This window comes from Bufo bufo, chromosome 6 (genome assembly GCF_905171765.1).
Source record: "Bufo bufo chromosome 6, aBufBuf1.1, whole genome shotgun sequence".
NCBI lineage: Eukaryota > Metazoa > Chordata > Amphibia > Anura > Bufonidae > Bufo > Bufo bufo.
Window position 1 is genome coordinate 204,596,454 of NC_053394.1, and position 17,606 is coordinate 204,614,059.

Below are 17,606 nucleotides of genomic sequence, written 5' to 3' on the forward strand. Positions count from 1 at the left end.
CTGGTCCTCCTAGATCAAGATTATTATTTTTTATTTTTACGTATTTTGTTATTTAAAGGGATTTCCCTATCCACATTTGTTTGCAGAGCACTTGCCATGCTCTTAACCACATTTTGACGACATTTGCAGCCCTCTAGCCCTTTCCATGACATTTTTACAGCCATTTTAGTGCTCAATGGGGTTCGGGGTCAAGTTCGGGTCCTGAACTCTAACTTTTTTCCGAAGTTCGGCCGAACCCGCACATCCAGGTGTCCGCTCAACTGTAGTTGTAGAGCATATATTTTTTTTTTTTTTAGACACTGAAAAAGAATTTACTTTTCAGATTCCCCCCCCCCCGCCCCCCTAATTTTCATCATTTCAATTTTTTTATGACTATATCTTAACACATAAAGCTGTTAATCCCATTCACATTACTGTATTGTGATAGGGGCATGATATATTTTTATTTTTAGGATGTCTAATCATTAAGTTGTTCCTTATCAGTACACTAAGGGCTTTAGGAATTTCAAAGCATTTTAGGTATTAGTGGTCCATTACTGTTCCTACAGATAGTTCTGGACACTGTCCTCTTATATATTCTGTAAGGGTACTTTCACACTAGCGTTATTCTTTTCCCGTGTTGAAATCCGGTAAAAAAAACAGTTTTGTCCCAATGCATTCTGAATGGAAAGCAATCCGATCAGTATGCATCAGGATGTCTTCCGTTCCGTCCCTTGTACGGTATTTGACCGGACAAAATACCGCAGCATGCTGCGGTATTTTTTCTGTCCAAAATTCCGGAACAATACCGCACTTGCCAGATCCGGCATTAATTTCCATAGAGATGTATAAATGCCGGGTCCGGTACCAAGTGTTCCAGAAATTGCCGCATCGCCGGATCCAGTTTTCCAGTCTGCGCATGCGCCGGGATATAGGAGGGAGCTACTTTTGATCTTTGAAAAAATTTAAATACCGGATCAGTTATTCTGGATGAGACGGATCCGGTATTTCACCGGATCCGTCTAACGGATACGGAAAGATAAGATTTACGTTTGTACACGGCTTGTAGGAACTGGAACTGCCTGCCTGAATAAAAAACCACTAGTGTGAAAGTACCATAAGTCGTTGCTTTGTGTTCATAGTGGTTTCTACCTTGCCGGCAGGGACCTGTTATGGTGAACCATATTACTTGGCACATTCGTCTGTCATGTAGGGATTGATGGGGCTAAAGAGACGACGTATGACACAGGAGAAATGGAGTGATACATTTTGGGGTTTAGTCCTTCATCTTCATGTGCTCTGTACATAAAAAAATAAAAAACTACTATCTTTAAAATGACACTTTTGTGTAAAAAAAATTAAAATATATTATTTTTACCTGCTTAGCATCTGTTTCTTTGAAAAAATTTGGGTGTCAAAAATTTTACTACAACCCTAGATAAATACCTTAAAGGGTCTAGTATTTAAAAAAGAAAAGCATTCTGGTACTTATAAGCCTTTACAAACTTAGGCTACTTTCACATTTGCGTTTACATTTTATGGAATTGAGATACGGCAGAGGAAAAAAGCTTCCGTTTTGTCCCCATTCATTGTCAATAAGGACAAAACATAACTGAACAGAATGCTCCAAATTGCAAGCTGCGGTTTTCTTTTCATCAACGGATCCGTCCCCCATTGACTTTCAATGTTGTTCATGACGGATCCATCATTGCTATGTTAAAGATAATACAACCGGATCCGTTCATAATGGATGCAGATGGTTGTATTATCTGAACGGAAGCATTTTAGCTGATCCCTGATGGAAGTGTGAAAGTAGCCTTAGCTTGGTGCTGGGAAAAAATTGAAAATATATTTCTGATAAAGATATTGAACAGAATTTTTGTATATATGTGAAAAATTGAAGTTAGAAAAAAATGAACATTTTTAAACATTTTTGCATTTTTTATAAATATTTACATTTTACCATCTAAATAAAGTACAATATGTGACAAAAAAAAGTGTCAGAATGACTTGGATGTGCAAAACGTTTACATAGTTATTCGATGCTAAAGTGACACATGCCAGATTTCCAAAATTTGTCTTGGTCATTAAGGCCCAAACAGGCTTGGTCACTAAAGGGTTAAAAAGGTGCCCAATGTTTTGGTAAGGTGATCTTCATTAGTTTATGCTGCCCTTAGTTTGCACAGCAAAAAACTGGTGACAGATTCCCTTTAAACATGTGATCTTATTGGGCTACTTGTGGATCACATTGAGAAACACTGGGGCAGTAAAGGGGGCACTCGTTACTGTTGCATGAGGTACAAAAAGCAGAATCACACCACTGACCCCAGTGACAAATGTAGCTTACATCCTGTTCTGTTCCTTCTCCCCTATATACAGTGATCCCTCAAGATACAATGGACTCAGGATACAATATTTTCAACCTACAATGGTCTTCTCTGACCAATCGTAAGTTGAAACTAGACTCAACATACAATGTCTCAGACTCAGATCCAACCAAACAACGGCACTTCTCTGGTAAAATAGCTGGATTTGTTGCTAGTAAGCAGCTATTCCTGACTATTATATGTGAGGACTTGTTTTATCTGTCTTGGTTATCTGCTTATTTTTCTTAAATCTTCATTTTCGCTTATCTTAGAAGATATTTTGGGGCTTTGCAATTTCCTCAAGTTACAATGGTTTCAACATACAATGGTTATTCCAGAACCAATTAATTTTGTAACTTGAGGGACCACTGTACTGTCCTCTGCTCATGTCACAGGGCCCGCCAGTACTATCCCATAGATGCCAATGGGTCCTTAGAGGAATAATGGTCATGTATGACCTAAACCAGGGGTGGGCAATCTGCGGCACTCCAGCTGTTGTGAAACTACAATTCCCAGCATGCTCCATTTATTTCTATGTGAGTTCTAAGAAGTGCAGGGCAAGTGTGCATACTGGGAGTTGTAGTTTCAGAACAACTGGAGTGATGCAGTTTTCCCCCCAACATTCTAAACCTTGAAATGATTTTTTTTTAAAAATGTAACGCGTTATTGGTCCTGGTGTATAAAAATGTTTGGAACAAAACTTTTTGTTTGGTCATCAGCTTTACAGAAAAGCTTCCTAGACTCGGGTTACAGGATTTTGGGAGCAGTCGCTAAGGTGAGGGAAGCATTCCAACCACCAGAACCAGAATTCCCCCCACCTCCACCTGATTTGGAACATCTGCGAGTAAGTGTCATCTATTTGTTGTATACTGGTATATGTACTTGTATGTTACTGGAAACGGTCAACAAGCCTTTGGGCATACATCTTCTTAACAGCTTAGCTGACCTTCTATAATGCAGTGAGAAAATCCAGCAAATAGCCAGACTTAAAGGGGTATTACCATCACATACAATGGGGGCATATCGCTACGATATGCCCCCATTTTCTGATAGATGTGGGTCACACCTCTGGGACCAGCACCTACAAGGAGAACGGAGCAGGTAGAGCTGTGGCTGGTTTCCCAGGGTCCGTCCACCACCAAGCGCTGCTCCCATACAAGTGAATGGGAGTGCTCTGTGCACGCCCGGCCCCTGCTTCCATTGATTTCTATGGGGCAGATGGAAATAGCCGAGCCATCGCTTGGCTATTTTCAGCGGCCCCATTGAAATGAATGAAGGGTGGCTGCGCACGCACAGTGCACCCTCCATTAATTTCCCCGCTGCATTCTCGTTGTAGGTGTGGGTCCCAGAGGTGGAGGCATATCCTAGTGATATGCCCCCATTGTATGTGATGGCAAAACCCCTTTAAGGTGGTATTACACTGTCCCATGTATGAACACGATGGATTAAAAACATCCATTGACGATTTGTTCCTCCCTCATTCTGTTCTATTCATTATCTGCTGCACATTCCTGATTACACATGGAGATGTTCTGTTGATAATCAGGCACTTTTCATCCTGAGGAAACATGCCCAGAAGGCGATGGAAACTTTGTTTTCCGTCAAGCATAACGGAAACCAGATGAATCCGTTATGCTTTCCCATATACTTCTATTATGACAGATCAAAACGGAATACCTCTAAAATTCTCCGTTTTGATTTCCGTCTTATGCATTCTGTTATTACCATGTTATAACGGAAAGCCATAACGGTGAGTGAACAAGCCCTTACCTACTCCATGCTGCTCTAGTCCTCCGTTCTCTCTATCCTCCAGTTCTGACACGGTTTACAGCCAACTGTCTATGGGCATGGTTACATCACCTCTGAAGCTAGTCATTGGAGCAGTCCATGTGACCATTCCGATAGCCAGCCAATGTAAACGGTACTGGGACCGGAAGATGGAGAGAGCGGAGGCGGCGTGGAGCAGGTAAGTATGAATCTTTTGTTTCAGGGGCCATGCTGCAGGAACTTGTTAAAAAAAACAAAAAAAACTTTTTTTTACTGGAAAACCCCTTTAACCGCCTCCGGACCACCTAACGCAGGATCGCGTTCCGGAGGCGGCAGCGCTGCGCAGAGTCACGCATATACGCGTCATCTCGTGAGACGCGAGATTTCGCTCAAAGCCGGCCCGCGCATGCGCATCGCGGGCCGGCAAAATTCAAAGAACAAGTTCGTCACCAGCCTGCCAGCAACGATCATTGGCTGGCAGGCTGGCGATTTTCAAAAAAACGAATCACAAGCCATATAACAGATCATATTAGTAAATATGATCTGTTATATGGCTTGTCTGCTCCTCTGCTGGTCCTTTTCGTCGGTTGGATCCAGCAGAGGAGCAGACTTCACAGTGAGTAGCACCAACACTACACCTTAGCCCCAGATCACCCCCCGGCACCCCAATTAACCCTTTGATCACCCCTTTGATCGCCCCTGTCAATCACTAGTGAAAGACAAAAACTGATCAGTGTAAACTGTCACTTTTTTTTTTCACTAGTATTGGCTGTTAGGTTTTAGGATTAGTTTAGGCCCCTTGGTTAGGTAGTTTAGCGTCAGTTAGCGCCCACCCCACCGCACCGCAGTCACTTATTCGCTGATTAGCGTATCGCTAATCAGCATTTGTACTTTTATAGTATCTGTAAGTGATCAAAACTGATCACGGTCAGATCTATAATAGTATTAGTGTCACTTTAGTTCGCCCTCCACCCAAAACGCAGTGTTTGCCCGATCAGACCTGATCGGTCACCCACACGTGCGTTCACCCACGCCCGCCCCACCGCAGTGACAAAAAATAATTTTTTTTGATCACTGCACATTCACTTTACAAGCACTGCGGCGATAAAAAATCAGTTTTGATATTTTTTATCAACCGCAGCGGCCTCCGGTACTTCGCTAGCCTCTCCTTTGTAAGACAGGTTTGCTTTTTTTCTTGGGTAGTCTCAGGGAATACCCCTAAATTTAGTAGTGCAAAATGTCAAACAGGGGGTATTCTTCTGAAGAGGCCTACAGAATTCTGACCCAGTCGGATGAGGAATGGGAACCCTCATCTGACTAATCTAGCGGGTCAGAATATGAACCTGTAGAAAGCAGTGGCTCTCTGACCCAAAGTTCGGACGAGGAGGTGGAGGTCCCTGATAGAAGCAGGCGTACCCGGCCCCGTGTCGCTAGACCACAGGTTATGCAGGATCCGCTTCAAGAGCAGCAGAGTGGGGCTGTCGCTGCCGGATCACGTGGTGAGGCATACACCAGCAGCGCAGCCCTCCCTGGACCTAGTACCAGCACTGCCGTACAACATGGTGAAGTGGCGAGCACCAGAAGGGCAGTTGAAGCTGGTACGGTGGCACGTGCAATAGTTACCCCGTCGCAGCCACCGCACAGACAGGCCCGTAGAGCCCCTAGAATCCCTGAGGTGCTGGCAAACCCTGATTGGCAGTCACCAACTTCAGCCGCACCTGTAGTTCCCCCTTTCACCGCCCAGTCTGGAGTTCGGGTTGAGACGGCTCATATCGGTTCGGCCCTGGGATTTTTTGAGCTGTTCTTGACTGCGGAGCTCTTGGACTTAGTCGTGGCAGAGACAAACCGGTATGCCACACAATTTTATATCCGCCAACCCGGGAAGCTATTATGCCCAGCCTTTCCGGTGGAAACCAGTCCAAGTTTCCGAAATTAAAATTTTTCTGGGCCTTCTCCTCAACATGGGTCTAACTAAAAAGCATGAATTGCGGTCATATTGGTCCACGCACCCGATTCATCACATGCCCATGTTCTCTGCTGCTATGTCCAGGGCACGATTTGAGGCCATCCTCCGTTTCCTGCATTTTAGCGACAACACCACCTCCCGTCCCAGAGGCCATTCTGCTTTTGACCGGCTCCACAAAATTCGGCCCCTCATAGACCACTTCAACCAGAAATTTGCAGATTTGTATACCCCCGAGCAAAACATCTGCGTAGACGAGTCCCTAATACATTTTACCGGGCACCTTGGCTTCAAACAATACATCCCAAGCAAGCCTGCCCGGTATGGGGTCAAATTGTATAAGCTCTGTGAAAGGGCCACAGGCTATACCCACAAATTTCGGATCTATGAGGGAAAAGATCAGACCCTGGAGCCGGTCGGTTGCCCTGACTACCTGGGGAGCAGTGGGAAGACAGTCTGGGACTTGGTGTCACCCTTATTTGGCAAGGGGTACCATCTTTATGTGGACAATTTCTACACAAGTGTGGCCCTCTTTAGGCATTTGTTTCTAGAACGGATTTGCGCCTGTGGCACCGCGCGAACTAGTCGCGTGGGCTTCCCCCAACGGCTCGTTACCACCCGTCTTGCAAGGGGGGGAGAGGGCTGCCTTGTGTAACGAAGAACTGCTCGCGGTGAAATGGAGAGACAAGCGTGACGTTTACATGCTCTCCTCCATTCACGCAGACACGACAATACAAATTGAGCGAGCAACCCGTGTCATTGAAAAGCCCCTCTCAGTCCACGACTATAATTTGCTCATGGGAGGGGTGGACTTCAATGACCAGATGTTGTCTCCGTATTTAGTTTCCCGACGCACCAGACGCTGGTATAAGAAGGTGTCTGTATATTTGATTCAATTGGCTCTGTACAATAGTTTTGTTCTCTACAGTAAGGCTGGGAGAACAGGATCCTTCCTCAAATTCCAGGAAGAGATCATCGAGAACCTCCTGTATCCAGAAGGTTCCGTGGTCCCATCCACCAGTGTAGTTAGCCGTCTACACGAGCGACATTTCCCCAGTGTCGTTCCTGGTACCTCAACCCAACAGTCACCCCGAAAAAGATGTCGTGTCTGTAGCAGGAGTGGAATAAGGCGTGACACCCGCTATTTCTGTCCTGACTGTCCTGACCACCCTGCCCTATGCTTTGGAGAGTGTTTCCGGAAGTACCACACACAGGTACACTTAGCATAGGGATTGCATCTCACAGGACAGGCACACAGGGCTATTAGGGCCCTTTTACTCACAGCTGCTGCAAACCTCTCCTTTTTCCTGGGATAAAGTGCATAACGTACTTCGCCACATCTTTGGGCGATTTGTGCTTTGCACATTGTCCCATGGGGAAGGAGAGGTTTGTTCTATAAAAGGTAAAAAAAACCGAAACAAAAAAAAAAAATACCGGTAAGTAAAAAAGTTAACGTTCAGTTAAAAAAGTTAAAAAAAAGTTTATATGTTTGGTTCAAAAGTTAATAAATTTATTGCGTTGCGGCCTGGTTTTTTCTTTTGTTTTGTTTTTTTTACCTTCCAGGTGGACCAACCGATCGACTAGCTGCAGCACTGATGTGCATTCTGACAGAAGCATTGCGCTGCTGTCAGATTACACGCAAGTCGGTGTATGCGGCGCTGCAAGACGAGATTTCTCCTCTGCAGTAAAAGATACGTTTGCCGAGGGATATGAGCTGAGGAGGTGGCGGTGTTCATATACTTTGGCAAACACTTTGTATATATAAAAAAAAAAATCCTGGCAAGGATTTATTCATCCACATCGATTGATGTGAATGGAGAAATCTGGTTTGCCAGGGCATACGAGCTGAAGTGGGTATGGATGTTGGGCGGAGCTCCTATGTCCTGGCAGACGCCTTTCCCCTCCTTTTTTCTTTTTTTGGCAGAGATATTTTCATCCACATTGATGAAGAAATCTGTGCCGTTCATTTTTTTCTTTCAGCCCAGAGGCTGAACGGGAAAAAAAAAATCTCATTACCCGTATGCTCAATATAAGGAGAATAGCAGAAACTCCTAATGCTGGCCATACATGTAATGATTGCGGAGACCCTCAAATGCCAGGGCAGTACAAACACCCCACAAATGACCCCAATTTGGAAAGAAGACACCCCAAGGTATTTGCTGAGGGGCTTATTGAGTCCATGAAAGATTTGAAATTTTTGTCCCAAGTTAGCGGAAAGGGAGACTTTGTGAGAAAAAAATCAAAAAAATCAATTTCCGCTAACTTGTGCCAAAATTTTTTTTTTTCTATCAACTCGCCATGCCCCTCATTGAATACCTTGGGGTGTCTTCTTTCCAAAATGGGGTCACATGTGGGGTATTTATACTGTCCTGGCATTTTAGGGGCCCCAAAGCGTGAGAAGAAGTCTGGTATCCAAATGTCTAAAAATGCCCTCCTAAAAGGAATTTTGGCCCCTTTGCCCACTTAGGCTGCAAAAAAGTGTCACACATGTGGTATCTCCGTATTCAGGAGAAGTTGGGGAATGTGTTTTGGGGTGTCATTTTACATATACCCATGCTGGGTGAGATAAATATCTTGGTCAAATACCAACTTTGTATAAAAAAATGGGAAAAGTTGTCTTTTGCCAAGATATTTCTCTCACCCAGTATGGGTAAATGTAAAATGACACCCCAAAACACATTCCCCAACTTCTCCTGAATACGGAGATACCACATGTGTGACACTTTTTTGCAGCCTAGGTGGGCAAAGGGGCCCATTTTCCGCTAACTTGTGACAAAAAATAAAAAGTTCTATCAGCGAATACCTTAGGGTGTCTACTTTCCGAAATAGGGTCATTTGTGGGGTGTTTGTACTGTCTGGCCATTGTAGAACCTCAGGAAACCTGACAGGTGCTCAGAAAGTCAGAGCTGCTTCAAAAAGCGGAAATTCACATTTTTGTATGATAGTTTGTAAACGCTATAACTTTTACCCAAACCATTTTTTTTTTTTACCCAAACATTTTTTTTTTATCAAAGACATGTAGAACAATAAATTTAGAGCAAAATGTATATATGGATGTCGTTTTTTTTGCTAAATTTTACAACTGAAAGTGAAAAATGTCTTTTTTTGCAATAAAAAAGTTACATTTCGATTAATAACAAAAAAAGTAAAAATGTCAGCAGCAATGAAATACCACCAGATGAAAGCTCTATTAGTGAGAAGAAAAGGAGGTAAAATTCATTTGGGTGGTAAGTTGCATGACCGAGCAATAAACGGTGAAAGTAGTGTAGGTCAGAAGTGTAAAAAGTGGCCTGGTCTTTCAGGGTGTTTAAGCTATAGGGGCTGAGATTGTTAAGCACTGTGCAGTTATTGATACAACTATGAAGCTTAATAATAAATTCTATATGATGCTCAAAGGTGTTTGTACAACTTAAGACAAAATGTTCACTTATCACTGAGATTAACTTATTGGAATTGTTGAAAGAATGTTTTCTTGATATTCGATGAGTGATTATTGGTTTTCAATACAATATTATGGTGAGAACAGTGTATGTAGGCTTGACTATCCTATACACCCAAAAAAATGTATAAAAGGCTGTATACTTAGTGATGTTTGTATACTTTGCAAAATATGAAACATAGGCTTGGAAATACAATATCAAAGAAACGATGAATGTATGTAATTTTAGAAACCAGTAAGCATTTGACATCGACATTGAAATAAATACAGTATTTTTCGTCCCATAAGACTCCCTTTTTATCCCCCTTAAATGGGGGGGGGGGGAAACGCTAGTACTTATGGGGTGAATACTGGGCAAAGAAATATAAAATGTGCGGCGCATTGCTTGTGCTCGGTACATTGCAGGCTGTGCTTCATAGGAATAGCAGCCTGCGATGTACCAGCCTCCGAGTTACCTGAAGAGGGAGAGCCCGGCAGCAACAGCACATGCTTACTGATGGGGACCATTTGCGGCGTGCGCTGGGTGGTAGAGTCAGGTCTGCTGTAGCTGGTGTAGGGTGATAGAGACCGGCCGGCCCTGTCTAATGCTGGTTGTTAGGGACCGGCAGGCAGATGAGGGGTGGAGCAGACTTTCCTGCCACACTGCCTGCTCCTGTGTACAAGGCATGAGGGCTAATGAGAGGCTAGGGGGGTGATCTGAGGTCTGATTGGAGATCTCATTTATATTGGGACTCTTATCTGAGGTCTGATTAGGGGTTGGTTACTTTGGGGTCTGAGCTGAGATCTGAATGGGGGTCTGATCTTAGGTCTTATTGGGATCTTATTAACATTGCGGGGTCTGATAGGGGCTGTCAGTTGAGGTCTGATTAATATAAAGGGGTCCGATTGCTGGCCTGACCTTAGGTCTAATAAAAAAAAAAAAATAATCTTATTATCCTCCTCTAAAACTTAGGTGCATCTTATAGGCCGGTACGTCTTATAGGGCGAAAAATACAGTATTTGTTTGCTTTTTAATTTTAATCCTGTAATTTTTCATTATTGTTCCAGTTGACTGATGAAGCAGCACCTCCAAAGCCCCCACTTCCTGAGGGGGAGGTTCCACCTCCTAGACCACCACCTCCTGAAGAGAAGGATGAGGAGTTCCCTGAGCAGAAAGTGGGCGAGGTGGTAAATCAGCCAATGATGGTGGCTGCTAGACAGCTTCATGATGAAGCTCGCAAGTGGTCCAGCAAGGTAATAATCAACAATTTTTAAAAGTACTTATTAAAAAAAAAAGTGGATAAAGCTAGCTAACTGCTCATATTAAAATCTGCTTATGCTGGAGAAGTGTAGTCAAAATACAAAAATTGTTCCTTAATAACTGGTTATTTTACATGTTATGTTTATTCAATATTATCTGCATCTCCAGCCAGTCACTAATGTGTTCATCAGCACTCATGAAAGGTACAGTTTCTGGGGAAGAGAGAAGCATGTTTAACTGCCTGGCGATAATAATCCACTAATTCAAACTCTAAAGGCCCTATTACACGGACTGATTGTTAAGATAATTGCAATCATTTGGCAGTGTAGTACTACTGCTGATTACCCAATAAACAAGCAAAGGTTCATTCATTGGGTAATCAGGATCTTTTAATATGTTTAAAAAAAAAATCCTAGTTTGCCGGCGACAGATCGTGGCGTGTAATAAGCGCTCTGCTGCTGGCAAACAATGAGACGCATCTCTCATCCCTATACTGAGGAGGAGGTCGCTGTGTGTAATAGCAGCGGCGTCTTCCTCTAGCGAGCAGGGGACTGACAGGAGGTAACTCTTCCCTCCCGACAATCATCTGCTCTATCGTGTAATAGGGCCTACAGAGAGAGAGTGTAAAACAAGCTGGATACTTGCAACAGTGCAAATGACTTCATGGCATATAGAAGCTTTAGGCCCAATGCAGTGCCATTAATCGGCTGTAATATTCTGCATACATGGTTATGCTAGCTACTTGCAAATATACTTCATATTTTAGAACCGATCAAGGAATAATTGTCAAGACATAGCATGTACTGTGTGTTTTTTGTTGAAAGCAGATCTTTGTGATGTTTAAGTAGTTAGTCACCTTATCACAATTTTCCCAAAAGTGCTGTACAGCAGCACTATAAGCCACTTATTCATATGATGCTATAAGGCAATCTGCCCCTTGTTTCAGTACAGTTTCTTCACTGAATTACACTGCTCTTATTTGGAACATGGTTGCTGATGGAGGGGCATGTGACCAGACCTGACCCACCCATCATCTCGTTACTGATGCCAAGGACAGTTCTTTTCTTTTAAATTTTCTTTTTTATTGAAATATTTATCAAAAACAGAAAAGTAGATTGCATTCTATGAAGCAAATTCTACACTTACAAAGTGTCATTAGCTCAAGGCAAATTGTGCTAGGCAAATGGTAGCATTGAGACTAAAACATATTATGAAATAAGGCAATTTCGGGCACAATTTAAGAAATCCAAAGGAGGTTACGTATGGTCTCCATGCACACATGCAAAAACAAACACAGCCATAAATAAAAAAAAATAAGAATTAAACGTAGAACAGTTCAGGGAAGAGGGGAAGTAGGGTAACAGAGCTTGCGGTGAATAATTGCATTATCCCATTTGTAGAACATATAAGTTATGAGTAGAGATAATGTCCGAGAAGGGTAAGCTGAGTAAATCAAGGTTTAAAATTCCTAAACTTGGCTCAGGCTTCCCATCTAGCCTAAAATGTAGCTGTGTTTCTGTGTTCTCAATGAGCCAATTCTATAAATCTGGTCCACTCCACGACAGTTGGTGAATGTGTGGAACACCAAGTTTTTGATGTGAGCAGATGTGCAGCAGCTAAAAAAATAAATTGACCCTAGAAAGAGATGGAGAATCATTTGCCCTGCCTTTTAAACAGATCGCAGTGCCACAAATTTTGTTTAAGTGTAGATTCCCAAAAAGAGGCTAATACTGGGCAGGTCCAAGTGTTTGGGTAGGTCGGATCAAAGCTATGTATTTTTAAAATTGTTACATACCAGCATGAGCAAGTCTTATACCCATTTTCCTGGATTCAAGCACATCAGGACACAGATTTAGGAGCTGAAACTAGAGCAGTTAGTTAGGAAGAGGAAAAAGTGGTTTGAAGATCTTCTTCTCATTTTGACAAAGTGTAGGTCCTAGGAGGAGAAAGTGGGTGAAAAAATCAGCTCATAATGAGTGGCCAATATCACTTTAGTGGGATATTTTTGTTGTAGAAACGGGGGATTCAAACCAAGTGGGTTATCTGTTATAACCTGGTTGTTTGAAAACCGTTTTTAGTTGGGAATATTCTTTAGCCAGTAGAAAAAGTTGGTGTTTCTTACATAAAGAAGCTGGGACATTTCGGTGTTAGAGGGGATCATTCCACTGTCTAAAGCTCGTTTTACACCTGACGATTTTTGGGCAGATGTTCACTTACGAGCATTTGTATGAACGCTCAATAGCGTTAATCTGGCAGTGTAATACTGCCGCCAATTTCCGGATGGATGAGCATCGGGAAATCCAAATCTTTTGGCATGTTAAAAAATGTTTGCAGCCGGCAGATTGTGGTGTCTAATAACCACTATGAACCACTATGCAGCATGGGGATGAGCGATGGGATAGCGATCACTCCTCTGCATGCTGTGGAGGAGATCACTGCATATAATAGCAGAGGTCACCTCTGCTAGCGATCAGGCGATTGCCAGGATGGGACACTTCCCTCACAACAATCGTCTGCCACATTGGGCTATGTACTACAGCCTTTAAATAGAGAGAGTTGTTGTTGATAGAGTTGTTAAGGAGGTTATTTGGAATAGAGATGTCTCGACCTCTATGATAAGACATAACTAAAGGCCCCTTAACGCTGGCCAAGAATCTAGCAGATTGGAATGGGGCTAGCCTAGTATGAACGTGTTTAGTAAACCATATGTTCCACATGGAGTGGGTCAGCGTTTTCAGAAGAGTAGGTAGGTAGCCTTGATGTATTATTAACTACTAAAAGATGTAGAGGACACGGATAGACTGAATCCTCGATCTCAACCCATAGTTTCTGAAGGGTCCATTTGACCCAGTCTACAACCCTAGAAACATGTACTGCATTATTGTATGCTGCAAAATCTGGTAGTTCTATTCCACTTTTTAACCACTGGTTTAGTTAGAATATTGAATTAAATTCTTGAGGGTCTAGAGATGCAAATAAATTCGGAAGTGTTCCGTTGGAGTGCAAGAAAGGAGGAGTTAGGGAGTTGGGTAGGGAGAACCTGAAAAAGATAACACAATTTATGCATGATACATGTAATTGTTGGCTGCTTGCTAAGTGGAGGTGATGCGCTGCATTTACATGCAGCGATCACCTCTACAGTATGAGGACAAGCGATTTCTACTGCTATCACACATCCTCATCCCTAATCATTGCTCCATGGTTAGACAGCAAGATCTACCTCCCGGGAATGATGATCGAGGTGTCCACACCTTCGATCATTTCACTCTATGAACAATTGTTTCGCTCATTCATGGGGTGATCTACAGCACCATTACACAAGCCAATTATTGGAAATGAGGAATTCGTAGGCATGTTCGTTCCTGATAATCGGCTCGAACATTGGGTCGTGTAAATCCGCCTTCAGATACCGCCTTCAATAACAGAATGTAATTTAGAATATGTTAAACTTTTAAAGGGTAACTGTCATGTTTTCATCAAAAAATCTATTTTAGCATATCCTACTGCTGCAGCAGCATTATGCATAAATCAATCTTTAGTTCCTTCACATACCACTGTTTTCCTTGAGTTTTTCCCTTAGTTTCAGCTGTTTAAACATTTACCATATGAGGACTTTCTCAAGATGGCTCCTCTGCCAGTTCTCTGAGGCCAAAACTGCTTTCCCTCACTTCCCATACACACTTGCTGTAGCCACCAGCTCCCTGCCAGCCAATCAGATTGGATTACTGAGAGACACACCTCCTCACTCTTAAGCCTAATGCAGGCATGCTACACTAAAGGGAAGACAGACAAGCCCTAGCAACAGTCTTTTAAGGGACTAGTGGAAAGGGACATGGGACATTAATTAAAACTGTTATTATAAGGTAATTACAGATCTTTTGACAATCATTGACAGACTAACTCTGGTATACATGCCTAGCTCTAATAAACTAGCAAATAAATAAAAAAATATGACAGTTACCCTTTAAGTCTTCGGGTATATTAACACCTAAATAGTTGGTCAGGAGTCAGCTAATTTTACCTTTTCAGTGTAGGTAAGAGAAATGTCTAGAACTTGGGGTTTCCTTGATTTATTTTAAAGTTAGACATATAGCCAAACTGGATGAACAGAGTTTGCAGGGCTGTATGGAGGTTTTGTATTTCATCTGTGAATGCAGCAATTTTATGCATTGTGTCATTACAAGCGGGGCCTGTCACTTTCATATGTCATATTCCCTGTAGAAGAGATTCAATTGTAAGTACTGTGGGGATTCGCTCTGGTAGTTAGGGGGCACAGTACAGAGGCAAAATACAAGTTCGGAATTCAAACTTCAGTGTTTATTCACACATGATGCCAAAAACAAAATGTCACTTTTGCAATGTTGGTGTTACTTCACACCCAATGGCAAGTTAATATAACAAAAGTCACCTTGGTGGCAGTTCTGCCTCAGAAAGTTCAAATACAGGCTTTAGACGGCCTGTTCCCCTGACACACGGGTATTCGGCTCTCCAGCCGAGCACAGGGCTCAGATCCCAACACACAGACCTCCTGAGCGCCACTGTCAGACGGAGATAATCCTCTCCACCTGGCAGTGCTGGCTGGTTTTTAAGCCTGGCAAAACCCGGCCTGGAACGTGGGGGATAGTCACCCACCCAGCACTTTGACTACTCCCAGTAAGAGCCATCCAGGATCAGCTATTATAGCCATGCTAAGTACCAAGGTGTTAAACAGCAACTGCTGCTGACATATAAAAACTGTCTCTTACTCCTCCGAGGCCAGGAACCTCGGTGACACGTACCTATCATCCATGATGATTCCTTGTATCTTCTTACAGTACCAATAATAAGGGGAAGAGAGGGCAGCTCTGACATTTTCCATTGGTTATTTTTTTTAAATCAGGGACAAAGTACCATTAGCAGCCAAGTGCAGTTCTATTCAATGGAGGCCACTGATGGACGAGTGTAGTCATGTGCCCGTCCATCAGTGGCCATGTTCTGAACAGGAGCAGTGAACAGTCAGTCAATAGACTGTTTTGAAACAAGAATCCCTTAAAACATCATATCAATAAGTGACTTTTAGTGCTGTTTACAGAAAATTGTGGTAAGTCCAAATCATTTTTGTCAGAAGCAACTTGATCTGTATAGAAGAGTCACATAAGAGGTGTGCTTAAACTGAAGCTTCAAGCTTGATGAACTTTACTTTGATACAATGATATTACCCATTTTTTTAATTTTCATATATGTTGAATTTGTTTTTGACTCTCTGCATTGTGAAAGTAAATATTTTGTAACTGTGTACCACAGAAGGTCACAGCAGAAAAGAGAAAAAACATTTCCCTTGTGAAAGGTTTTCCTTGTCCCTCCTGCTGGGATTTAAAAAAAACTATACCAAAAAATACACAAGGGAATTTAGACATCAGACACACTCATATGAGTAAGGTATTAGACTTCTAGTTGTCAAAATCAATGTTTGAGATCTGTGAATCATTTATCTCCCTAAAATTGCTTAAAATATAGTGGAAGATGCTCAAAATCAGCAGATAAATTACCTTAAAGGGAAAATGTCATACTTAATGCTGACCTCTCTGAGAGCAGCTGGAAGCAGGGACAGTCATGCTCATTTCAGGGACTTTGATGTGTAAATATGTTTACAGTCTGACCTATTCATAGCTCCAGGTTCTCCCCCTTCCCCATGCTGATTGACAGCTTTCTCCCTGTCATTTAGCATGGGAATAATTCTGCCTGAGCATTGTGGAGGAAGGTGGGCATAAGCACCACAGCTCATGAATTGTTTGGGCTCCAAATACATTACTCAGTCGCAACACCTTTATTCAATTGTACTGGACTTATCGCTATAGCTCAGACAGCTGTAATGCAGCCACATTATACCATTCTTATTATTCTGACCGCCAAAATCTCAACTTTACTGAACTTGGATCACCATTAAACTGTGGGTTATTAAAGAGGAATTCAGACTAATACAGTGCTGTTGTATTACAGCTTTCTGAATTTGGCCTAACATATTTTAGGGTTTCTAACGTAAATAGCACATGTGCACTGGGACTCCTAGGAAGGGCTTTAATGTCCTCAACCCACCTGTAGAATGCTTATCATGCATCTTATTGGATGTTGAGGAATGTGGTACATTTATGTTTTTTGCATCAATGTTCTTATTCATTCCTAAAATGTGTGGTGAATTGCACTTCCTCGATGCATTTGCCACAGCTTATAAGGTAATTTTTTAAATAAATTATAAACCAGCAGCCTATGTAAATAATAATTTTCTGTTTTTGATTGAAATATGGGATCCACGTGTCAACTTGCAGTAGAATTATGTACATTTGCAGTCTGCCTTCATACCCTTGTTTTTAACGTGCATATTGTAATCAAATGTCTCTCCCAAAGGGTACAAAATTCAAGTATTTACAAAGGCATGGTTTGGCTTCAGGTGCATTAAACCCTTGGCCCTCCTGTCCCACCTCTGCTTTTGATACTAACCTGTGCCCCCTTTCTTTACCCCTCCCTGCCTTCCCCAGTCACCTGGAAGCCCTGCTCCCACTACTCTGCAGGGTAGAGAAGCCGTTGTGTCTGAGGTAGAGCAGGAACATGAGGAAGAGGAGGAGGAGGAGGCGTCAGTGGAATTTGCCCTCTCCTCTGACATTGAAGATGATTATGAGCCAGAGCTGCTATTAGTGCCTGAGGGGCAGCCTGTAAACCAGCCAATGCTGGCCGCAGCTCAGTCTTTGCATCGGGAGGCTACAAAATGGTCCAGTAAGGTACTACGTGGTTACCAAGCTATGCATCCTCCACCCTGCCATGTGCATCCCTCCCTCCATCTATGACACGATTTACTCCTCAAGTCTGCGTCAAGCT

At 42.6% G+C, this 17,606-nt stretch overlaps 1 protein-coding gene across 1 annotated transcript in view; it reads left to right on the forward strand.

The window, feature by feature from the left end:
- Positions 1 to 17,606, forward strand: part of VCL (vinculin) — a 193,017-nt gene that overhangs the window by 167,150 nt on the left and 8,261 nt on the right. Inside the window, 3 exon segments of the mRNA XM_040438637.1 lie at positions 3,065 to 3,189; positions 10,562 to 10,747; positions 17,270 to 17,509. Coding sequence (XP_040294571.1) covers positions 3,065 to 3,189; positions 10,562 to 10,747; positions 17,270 to 17,509 — 551 coding nt within the window.